The 11,923-nt window shown below is 38.6% G+C and overlaps 1 protein-coding gene across 1 annotated transcript; it reads right to left on the bottom strand.

The window, feature by feature from the left end:
- Positions 1–2,018: 2,018 nt before the first annotated feature.
- On the bottom strand, positions 2,019–10,493 carry LOC127412313 (prokineticin receptor 2-like). Its single transcript, XM_051648562.1, has 2 exons — positions 10,024–10,493; positions 2,019–2,736 (listed from the first exon to the last, which is right to left on the bottom strand). Exons 1-2 carry the CDS (start codon positions 10,491–10,493, stop codon positions 2,019–2,021), a joined length of 1,188 nt encoding a protein of 395 aa, XP_051504522.1.
- Between the last annotated feature and the right edge of the window lie 1,430 nt (positions 10,494–11,923).

The following is an 11,923-nucleotide window of genomic DNA, read 5'->3' as shown; positions in this document are numbered from 1 at the left end:
TTTTGAAATTACTTATCAAAGCGCATATCCATATTAGCGCATCACCTTCGTTCTTCGTGTGGACCTCGTTATTTGACATACAAATCACAATAATGATGACAACCAAAAAACAACGTAAGTATGAGCTCTGAATAATCACTAAATGACAAATAACTGCAAGTTACAACAAATACAATAACAGTAGCGTAAATAATATCGGCAAACAGTAAAGCTATGAGCGGGACATAGTCATTTGCATAATTTATTCATACCGCAAAGCATTTCTGAGAGCTGAAGCACGGCTTGCTGAATAATGCTCACGCCTGATAAATAAGTCATGAAAAATATTGCTTTGTAGCTATTTGAGTCTTTGAGGCTTAATTTGTTTAAAGGATAGCAGAGACAGCGTTTGCCAAAGCATTGGGCTTGTCACTTTTTCTCAAGAATAATCTGGGGAAGGAATTAAAACTGTAGATATAAAGATGCAACAAACTCAAATAGGCTGAAAATATGAGCAATTAATCTGCAAAATATCTGCAAAGATCTACACTCTACAAGGTATGTTTATTTATTTATTTTTACATACTGTATATTCATATATGTACATATTCTGGCCAAATTTGTTTTCACTGATTTTTAAAAATAAACATTTACACATAGTTATGTGAGTAACTGACATGACATTTTAAGCATTGTCATCAGTGTCCTGCTGTGTGACACTTTCTTCATCTAACTATTTTAAACAACATTTTATGATTTTGTATAGCTATATTTACATATATAATGTATTATTATTATACCTGTTTCCACAACCTCATATTAACTAAGACAATAGTTTATTTGCACAAAAAAGTTGAAAGTTGATTAAGATCTTTAAAAACTTTGAAAAAATGCTGACTTGTCACAGCACCTAAAATGCACACTTTCCCTTGTACTTTCATACACATTTTAACCTAACATCTGTATGTTGGGGAAAAAAGTTTTCTGACATGTTATTTGTCTGATCTATAAAGTGCTTGTTTTTAGTGCTTTCTTTAAAAAATCCACTCATCACATTTACAGTAGTTTTATATGTTTTAAAGTTTTGACAATTTTTGTACTGGTGGGGCCAGTTGTCATGACTAGCAGTAAATAGAAATGTCTTTTTTTTTTCAACACAAAAATTTGAAATTGAGCCGGAAAATTTTATCTGTGAGCCGGTGTGTTATGGTGTGGTGTGTTGTGTTGCAGGCCGGGTTTGGTGGGCCACTCTGGGCCAGAAAGTCCAGGGCCACTTTTTAGTCCCAGTCCACCCATCAGCGTGCCAATGCTGGCATGCATGCCATAGGTTGCTGACCCCTGGTATATACACATAATTGTTTGTAAAAAAATATTAAATTACTTACATATTTCATTATGTCATTCACAATGCTTCATGGGATGAGTAGTTTTCAAGTCTACCTTTGCCTTATTTCTGATTTTCAAGTACCTTTTTTTTTTTTTGCTTTGAATCAAAGTTTGTGATGTTGTAAATCATCTTGGAGCTAGTTGATTTGGTTGGTCATGAACATAAAGTCCTTTAGTGAAGGACGTTTTTTTTTTTTTTTTTTAAGATCTTTATTGTCCACTCACTTGGAAATTTGTCTTTGGCCCCCCACATGGTGGTTAAGAACATTAAGAACATCTTACATAAAACAATGAAAAGTTTTTCACATCTGCACATGCACACAATTGCACTCATACCCTTTCCTTTTAGCCTTGTACACATCAGAATCATCAACACGTAAAAATCAACAATTACAATGAATGGGAAAATGCTTTTAGAATGAAGGCCACTGAAAAATTAGGCGGACCAACAAATACAAAATGCTGCTAATTTGTGCAAAACAAATTAAATCTTAATTTGTGCTATCTCATAAACACATATACATACAAAATACGAATATGGCACATTTCACAAAATTTAGAAAACCTTTTTTTTTTTATCCTAAAACCACTAAAACATAACATCAGGGAGGATTTTCATCTGTCCCCTTCATAGCCAGTATAATCAGTGTTCTTTAATCATCTGTTATATGAGTGACATGAAAACCACTCAGTTCCACTCCCTTTTTACATTCAGTAAGGTTGGGATTCAGGTCAGTCTCATCTACGGTCTTCCTAGAGGTATACGTGGACTTCCATCGAAGGAGAACGATCCTCTTGAAATACTTCACAGTGTTGTTCTTCACACTGACAAAGCAGAATGTGTTGATCATGCTGTTGCTCATGGCGATGCACTCGATGATGTAGAACGCCACCAGGGAGTTCCTCTCCCGTGAGATGAGCATTGGGTGAAAATCACGCAGGATCGTGTACCCGTAGTACGGCGCCCAGCAGAGGATGTAAGCCGTAAGAATTCCAATAAGCACCATGACTGTCTTCCTGCGACAGCGAAGGCGCTTGCGGATCTGCTCCGTCTGGAAACCTGGAACGCTCTTGAACCAGAGTTCTTTAGAGATGCACATGTAGCACATGGCCATGGTCAGCACTGGCCAGACAAACTCTACAGCAAAGATGAAGAGGAAATAAGAACGGTAGTACAGCTGTTGGTCCACTGTCCAGATCTGGGCGCAGAAGGTCTTGCTGTGGTTGGCTCCATGAGGAACTTTGGTCGCAGAGGCGAAGTAAGCAGAAGGTATAGCAATAAGCATTGGGACAATCCACACACCAGTGATGAGGCAGTATGCGGTCTGGTTCTTCATTCTGGGTCTCAATGGGTGAACAATGGCCATATACCTAAACACAACAAAGACCATTAAATGCATCATGGTCATTTTCTATTCAAACAACGATAGACACTGTACTCCTTAGGGAAATTTCACTAAACACTTGTGCTACTTTTTCATGTGCTATTTCAGCATAAAAACCTGTGTCTTATTCACTAACCACCTATAATAGTTTAACCAGACACAATCTGCACTGGCTGCACTCTGACTTGTGTATTTAAATTAAGTAATTGGGACTCACTCATAAAACATGAGCAGAACCATTGTCTGTGTAAACTGTTTAGAAATCAATTCGTATGTATTTTGTCAGATGTACATTTCTGAAATCTAAAAACAAGATATTGGTATTGCACTAACTGAAGAGCAACGTATTTCTTATTCTTAATAATAGTGTGTTTTCGGACTCTCAAAAGTTACTTTTTTATTTTTAGTTTATGTGAATAAATAAAGGTACATTTCTAGTTTCAACATTATTTGTTCTACAGACCTTTGTTTTGTTGGACAAAAAAAAAAACAACAACAAAAAAAAACATCACAGTTACTACGTAAACCTGCTTCCCTGAACAGAGGGAATGAGAATCTGCATCAGAAGCTGATGCTAAGGAAGCTCACACCAATTTGATTGGCTGGTTAAGCTTATTGTTCTGCCTGTGCTGACGCCATAGTGAGCATGTAAGTCTGGAGTCAGCTTTTCATCTTCAGGAGAGAGAAGACATCTCTCAGTGCCTTAAAAGTGAAAAATCAGTAGCTGTGGCACAGCTACGCAGCATCACGTTCCCTCCTTTCAGGGAACCAGGATTACATAGTGTGTCAGAATCTGACAATAAGGCTGTGTGTCCACCAAAGCATTTTTTACTGAGGCCAGCGTATTTTTTCAATTGTTTGCAATGGGATTGCTGCGTATTTTGAAAAGCCAGCAGCGTGACGAGGCGCTGCGCACTTGGAGTTTTTTTCTGGTCGCCGAGAGTTGAAAAATTTTCAACTTTGGGTAAACCGCAGGGCTCGACACTGTCGCTTTTTACCCAGCTGTCCAATCACAGTGGAGGAGGGGCAGGACAAATACCACACTGACCAACCATCACATCCTACTCGTACAAGGACTGAACAACAATGGAGAAGTTTGCTGGTCTCTGAGTATTCATGTCTGTACCAAATGACATTCCCGGACTACCACAATATTAATTTGAAAAATAATGCTTGGAGGAATATTACATGCCTGAAAGCAGAGGAACGACTGCCAACCGCGAGGGGAGGGTGGTCGGGCCACTGCCAGGGGTGGAGGAGACCCCTACCATCCAACAAAACGCGGTGGGGCGTTCCGTCCGCCAGGGGCTGGAGGACTGCCTCCGATCCACCTGGAGAGGATTGGCTGTCATCCACTAGAGGGTGGAGGAGTGACCGAGGACCAGGCTACGGCGTATCAGAGAACCGGCGAGTACGTTTTGTTCTTCTCTCTCTCCTCTCTCTCTCCCGCTGTCGCGCCATGTTGGCCTTTCCCTTTTTTTTTCCCCTACCCTTGTATCCCTCCCAGGTCTGAGAAGGTGGGGAAGATGATGACGTACGCCTGGCCCTGATGGCTCACAGGCTCTGCCTGTCTTGTCTAGTATCCCACTAGCTCCGCTAGTGTCACACATTTTTGATAAAACTCGGTTCTCCTCAGTAGCTAGCATGGTTTAATAGTGACATGTCACTATGAGGTGAAGGTAATTGCCAAGTGTGATGAGAAAACCTTGGGCTGAGCCAGCACTGGAGAGGTCTCATCTGTAGCAAGCCTAGTGGGGTGACAGTGGCTGCAGCTGCCATCAAGCCCAGCGCTCACTGGCACTGGCGCAATTGAAGGGTTCTTCCAGGGGCTTGAACCTTGTCAAGCATAGGAGAATGGACTGAACGTGCTAGTCGGTCACGTGAGTCAACCTGGTGACCAAGTCGAATTTCATTCATATGATGGAAATTTACTGACTGGGCACCAACACACTCTAACCTTGTCTTTAGGGCTTAAGTGAAAACATCACACAACTCAACTGAAATTGATACACTGATACAGACCCATTTGCCCCATTTCCCACCCTCTGGGAAAAAAACGGCAAGTGTCTCACCTGAGCGTTTCACTAATTAGAGCCCAGTGAGCATACATTTCATGGGGCACAAATCATCATGTTTAGGCGGAGCCGCTTCATATGGAGAAAAAGGAGGCACACAAGTGTTGAGCCGGCAAAAAACCCTCCTAAAATCTCCATGCTTTGTATCCCATCCTCTCATATCGCACTCATACGGTCCCTTTGGAGCCTCAGAGGAGTGTTAGCGGGAGGAGAGGGGAGTGGCTTCGGCTTTCAGAACGAAAGGGAGCTGAGAAAGAAACATGTTGAGTTTCATGTGTTTCATGTGTCATGAGTTTCATTAACACAATCAATCTCAGTGGGCGCTGTGTCAGCGAGGGCTCCACCCAAGCTATATACAGCACCTGTACTGAACGGGCAAACCGCTTAATATGGAGAAAGGCAGCACACATGGCTTGAGACTGCAATAACCCTCCTAAAATCTCTTCACTCCATATCTCCTCCTCTCGCCTCTCACTCATATGGTCCCTTGGAAGCCGACAAGGTGGGTTAGCGGAAAAAAGGGGACCGGTTTCGGCTATCAGAACAAAAGCGAGCTGCTAGTGCCAAGTGTCATGAGTTTCATACACCCACATTAAACGGAATCTGTCTAAATGAGCCCATCAGCCAGAGGTGGATCATACTTGTGAAACATTTTCATCTTTAAAAAGACGTACTTTTCAGCAAGTGGCTCTTTTAGTTTTCTTCAACATACTCTTTTATGAGTGCAATGTAAACACAATGCAAATACAGGGACAAGAATATAACTCATTCCGCTGACCAGGTGCAGAAATCTCAGTGAAGCATTGGTTTAGGGTTCCAGGTACTCGAGATGTCTACGTTGGCCTGAAAGAGGAAAATTCCGATGACGTGAAGTTGACTCTGGCCTAATATGCTCACTATGATGTCATCATATGCAAAGCGCCAAACTTCACTAGCCAATCAAATTGCTCTTATTGGATAGGGTTTCAAGTCAACGCACCAGGGAGTAGTTCCCTTAGCATCAGCTTCTGACTCAGCGTCGAAGTCACCTTCTTGAAAGTGAACTAGCTTCGTATCATGTCACCCACATTTGTTTTTTGACAATTTATAATAGGTAAAAAGTTATTGATTCATTTAATTTAATTTTGTTTTCTTTCATCATCATTTATGTTTATCTTTATTTAGAAAAAGCATTAACAAAATAAACAATTTCTGTGGGCGAAGTTTCTGAAATTTGGCTGATTTGACATGATTATGGATCCAGCAGTAATTCATCAAAGGATAATCAAATGATGAAGAAGAGCATTGTAACAGGGCATACAGTACATCCATATGTTTATACTTTAGAGATTTTAAAGAGCCGATTCAGGTGGAGTGATGCTGCACATTCTCATTAAAGAATGCCAGATTGTCATAGTCTGAGGCATCCTCCACAACCTATAGCACTCAGAACCAGCCTGCAAAGTGGGGACTTGTGCCATGCAAATTGCATTCAGCAATCATTTTTGGGTGGGCAGTTATCCGATTTGCATAATTCCTGTGGTAAATTGGATGCTGAAAAAAATACAATAAACAATCAGATAGTGCTTGCAAAAAACAATGCTATCAGTGAGCAATTCATTAGTGAATTCCCCTCCAATGAGTTTACTAGAATGTTTTCAGTGCAGCACATGGATACGGATATTCTTCAAATTCTGGTTAGGATTTGTTCTAAACCACTAACACTAGTTATTAAACTTCTGCAGTGCATTCAGCTCGAACTACGTACAGACTATTATTGAAGAACATTTGTTTTGTAGATTATTTCAGACGTAGGTGTGCTATCTGTTTTTGTGTTTTGTGAACTTTCTACTTTCTAAGCAATTTAAGATTGCAGTTTGAAAATCTCACATTGACTTCACATTGATAGAATGTTCAGCATTATTCAGGTTCAGAAGGTATTTCCTTTTAATAGTCTCTTAAGGATTTCTACTGGTAGATCAGAAACTTTATATATAAGCCATCCATAATTTAAATTGGCTTAATAATGCTCTGTCATTACAGTCAACATAAAACAGCAAGGCAATTTTATTACAAGTGGTCTTTGTGTGTCCTTTATCAGGATTAAAAAAGACTGTGATGAGGTTCAAACAAACTGTCCTGTCATAATTACTTATTCAGATTCAGTGTCTGGGGAAACTTCAAAAGCAATTTAGATTAAAAAGATAAAATGCCTCTGACATCTAAATATTATAACTACTGTAGGATTAAGTACAAGTGCTGGAATATATTGCATTCTCTAAAGTTGACATTTCCGACAAAATAACCACCAAACAACCAAGTTGTTTGAGCAGAGAGCATTCATAGTTTATCTCAGATCATCATTGCAAAACTTCCATAAATTCCTCATTCCATCTATAATGCATTCATAAGTTAAGGATGGTAAAGATTGTCCTCATAAAAATAACTTTAAATTATTCCTTGGCTGGATGCCTGAGGAATTCACTCATTAAAAATATGTCAACATTAGCACTTAAATGTGTTGGGAATCATTGCTGCAGTGCTGCCCATTCAGTCAAAGACTTCACAGGCAGTGTTTTTTTTTTATAACGGTTCCTCCATAAAAAAAAAAAAAAAAAGATTTTAGACTGGCTTCTATAATGTCACGTCTAATTATCAGATTGGTGTTGGTATTCAGATTACTAATTTAATGTCTTTAATTGGCATGACATGGCGTAATTATCAAGATCATAAGACCCAATATAACTAGATTTTACACTTATTCCCCATATTAAAAAACATATTGAAATAAATAAACTGATAACATTATATATAATCATAAGACTGAAGTGGGCCCTGACAACTTTACACTTTCACAGTAATTAGAATTACAGCCTTAAAGCAAATTACAAAGACAAATCAGAGTCCCCACGAATGCAAGGATGGAGTGGAGAGAAATAATATCAAGTAGGAAAGTAAGGATGGACTGAAATGAAATATATTAAATGGAGAGATCAAGATTAAGAACCTAAATTTGACACAGATGAGAACTGCTTAATGAAGTAATTATATAATATTACATCTTCTTATTAAACTCTTTCTGTTTGACAGAAATGTAATAAGCAATGATCCTGCCCCACAAAGGCAAAACGCAAATTAGAGTTATGAATGAAACAGGTCTCTTATGATCTGTCCGATGATAGATGAGTTTGTCTCATTTACTGAAATTCTGAGAAACCATTGTGTGAAAATGCAGTAACTAAAAAAATAATCAAAATAATTCAAGCCATTTTTCTCAGTTTCAATGTTAGTTAATGAGTATGGCCTTTGTAAAGGGTACTGATATTTTTTACCAGTGAAACTATATGTGTAAAGTCATTTAGGGAATACAGGAATTTGGATGGATGGATGGAAGTAATGCCATGTAAGCATCAAAGATTATTTTCATGGCAAACAGAGTAGTTTAAAGCACAATGACAAACAATAAACAACCAACTATCATAGCACTGTAAAAAAAAATATTTAAAAAAGATGTAAGACACGAGGAGACAGACAGCATCTCTCATCGACACCGAATTAACAACAGGGGAAACAGAAGCACACGTCCCGCAAAACACTGTATCCAGCAATGAATCATGATCACGTACGGTACTATCAGCTAATACTGGCCGCTGAATCAATGGGACCTGGCGCAACAGAGTGCGGCGCAGGATGATGTGTGCACGGGAGTGGGAGAAAGAAATGACTCGTGGGACTCTGGCAAAATATAAATATCTAAATAACAAAATAGATGTTCCTCAAATGTATTTAAGGTATAGTGTTATTCGTGTTATTCGTCTATTGTGCAAGACCAACAAAAAATAAACTATTTACAGGCTTGGTGGCTAATTCATACAAATTATTCCTTGTGCTCCATGCGGTGGAAAGTGCTATGTTGACGCTTTATTAAAGAAATGTACAAACAAAACTTTGAAACCAACCAAAGGTCAATCAGATATAGTATTTGGCAATGTTAGAGTGATAAATACGTGTTTTCTCTCTCTCTCTCTTTCCATTTTTATTTATTTTTTCTGGTGGGAATTGTATTAAAAACAAAAACAAACAAACAAACAAAAAATCCTGATACTGGAGCAGGACAGAATGGGGAACGGGACTGAAAGATTTTGCAGACCACTACCTGCTTGTGGGTGGGAGTGGGACAAAACGTAAAAGTTGCAGGCGGAAGCGGGACAAATATTACATCATTTTTTTGTGGGAGTGGGACAGAATCTCGCGGGAGCGGGTCTGAAAATCCATCCCACGCAGACCTCTACTTTATAATTAAGGTCGGTCCAGTATTTTACGAACACCCGCAGCATGATTTTGGGGAGCAGAAGATGAGGGATTCAGGGATATATTTGATATGAGGGAGCCTGTGATACATTAACAGCAGCCACATGGTCACTGCACACTGAGACAGTGTCAGGCTTATTTATGGGCATTAAAAACCTATGCAACGCACAAAAATATATTTTATTACCATTCTCGCTCGCGTGATGTCTCGGACTCTCTGGTTTGCAGCAGCCGGTTTTTGAGTCTCTTGCTTTCAGCCAGTGACAAAAATAGAAAAACACTACACATTTCCTGTGCTGTTTTGTGATATGTTGGGCAGTCTACAGCCCACCCTTAATGTTTGCAACACACGGCCCGCCCCCATATTGCTTTTAACCAATGCACAAATTGGAATTTTTATTTAAAACCATGTTTCCAAAATGTTTGATTGGGTGGGCAAGACTCACGTTTGCCCGTGCCTACATCCGGCCCCAGTGGTATAGTCATTTTACCACAATTTTACCACTTTGTAAAATCACTAACACATTCTTTTAATTTTCTTCCTTTAGGTTGGAAATTAATTTCCTTTGTATGTTTTTAAGAACAGTTCTGTATTATGCCTTGTTGCTAAGATAGTGAATAGGTATTAGTTCACTTTCTTTGATCTCAATACAGGATCATGCATTGCAGAGGATTAAATATTACAGAATAATTGGACAACTTTTATTGCAGGGTGCAAAAAAAGTTTTCTATTTGAGCAGTATTTGAAGTGGATTACCCAGCAATCACAATGCATAATGCATGATTCTGAAAACCAACCATATTTAAACCATTAAATGCAAGACAGCAGACCACAGCCCCAGGCTGTCTGTTTCTTCACCGCCTTTGACCGCCAGTGGCACAAGGATGGATTTCTAAATCAAACTCACCTGTCAACAGCAATGGCCAGTAAAGCATTGGTGGACACGTAGAGAGACATGGTCCTGAGGTAGTTGACTGAGGCACACAACACCTTCCCATGGTCCCAAGAGAGCTGTTTCACTACATAGTAATCCACCAGGAAAGGGCAGCAAACCACAGCCACGATGAAGTCGGAGATGGCCAGGTTTGCGATAAGCAAGTTGGTGAGGTTCCTGAGTTTCTTGTAACGGGCCAGAGTGGCTATGAACATGAAGTTGCCGAAGCCACACACTAGAATAATACACACAAGGACCACTCCAATTACAATGGTGGCCACGAAGTACGCCAGTCCTTGTGTTGTGTCGGGCATCTCTTCTGCAGGAACACCATAGTCCATGTCATAGAAATCTGTGTAGGTGTCATGGACATCTAGAACGGGGACTTGACTGTGAGGGTTCACGTACACGGCTGCCAAGTGAGTGATGTTTGCGTCCTCCATTGCGTCTGATATCTCTATCTTTTATTGCTTTTTCTAGCAGTTACTTCTCATGATCAAGGCTTCTTTAGGAGATGGTCTTGTAAATTTGTATCACATTTCATTTCCCAAGAGAATAAGCAGGTGACAGACTGCACATGAAACACAAAACATAAACACTATTGCCCAACATCATCCAAACACTGATATTATTTCTTTATAATTGTATATTGTGGTTAAAGGAATTGGTCACCCAAAAATGAAAGTTCTGTTATTATTGTAATTATTATAATTATTATTAATTATTATGAAATCATTAATAGTCTAAAAAACGAAAATCATTGATAACATCAAACCACACTGGTTCTCATCAAATCTCACAACCAAACATGAGACTTGATGTCATGAGATGCAATGAGAACCAATGAGATTCAGAAGACTTGAAATATAAAGAGTTGTATGGATTACATTTACTTTGGTTTAAGGGTGTTTTGTTTTTGTTTGTTTCTTTCTAGCTTGACAGACCAGAGTTTGGAGCGACATTAGGGTAAGTAAATAAAAGTCTTGATTAATAGTGAACTACTCTTTTTATTTCTTTTTGTTATTTTGGAGCTTGACAGCCTCAGTCTCTATTCACATTCATTACATGGAAAAGAGCGGCCAGGATTTCTTAAACACCTTTTGTGTTCCGCAGAAGAAAGTCATTTGGATATGGAAAGACATGAGAGTGGGTGAACTTTTCCTTTAAATCACATTCTGGTTAAGTGAAGATGTTTTAAGAATCCCATTGATTGATACACTGCAATACTTATTTTGCTGTTAAATACTGTGCATGCGGCGAAGTCCATTTTTATTGATCCCTCAATTGATCCCCTTCTTTAAAGTGATTCATATTATGAAATTATCACGACAAAGGCTAAACATAATGAGCCTATTAACTCTACATGATAGAAACGTTAATGTAGGCTAATGGAAAGCATCCAGACTTCATCTTTACACACTTAAGAGTTTATTAAAGCAAATAGAAAATAACTGCAGAACAACAGCACTTACATGTAAGAGGCAAGAGGAAAATGTGTAATTATCTATGAATAAACACACTTTGGCAATTTTCTTACAAGGGCTTTATTTAATTACTGCTAAATAAAACTTTGATAATGAATCACTTTTTTAGTTAAAAGAACGTTGACGTCTCATGATTAGAGAGTTTAACTTTAAAGTTTTAAAAATGTAAGGGTTTGATGTTGATTTCAAAGACATAGCCTACATATAGCCTAATAATAATAATAATAATAATAATAATAATAATAATAATAAAAAATCTCATAAATTGCCTCCTTCGGGACACCGTAATTACAATACAAGAACCGTAATAGTTTATTGTATATTCAGTCTAACAGTAAAGTATTAGCAAGATTTGTAATCTCGTGAAAGCCTTTTAGTAATACGGGCAT

This window comes from Myxocyprinus asiaticus, chromosome 21 (assembly GCF_019703515.2).
Source record: "Myxocyprinus asiaticus isolate MX2 ecotype Aquarium Trade chromosome 21, UBuf_Myxa_2, whole genome shotgun sequence".
In the NCBI taxonomy this organism is placed as follows: Eukaryota; Metazoa; Chordata; class Actinopteri; order Cypriniformes; family Catostomidae; genus Myxocyprinus; species Myxocyprinus asiaticus.
This window is presented reverse-complemented; position numbering and strand designations above follow the sequence as displayed.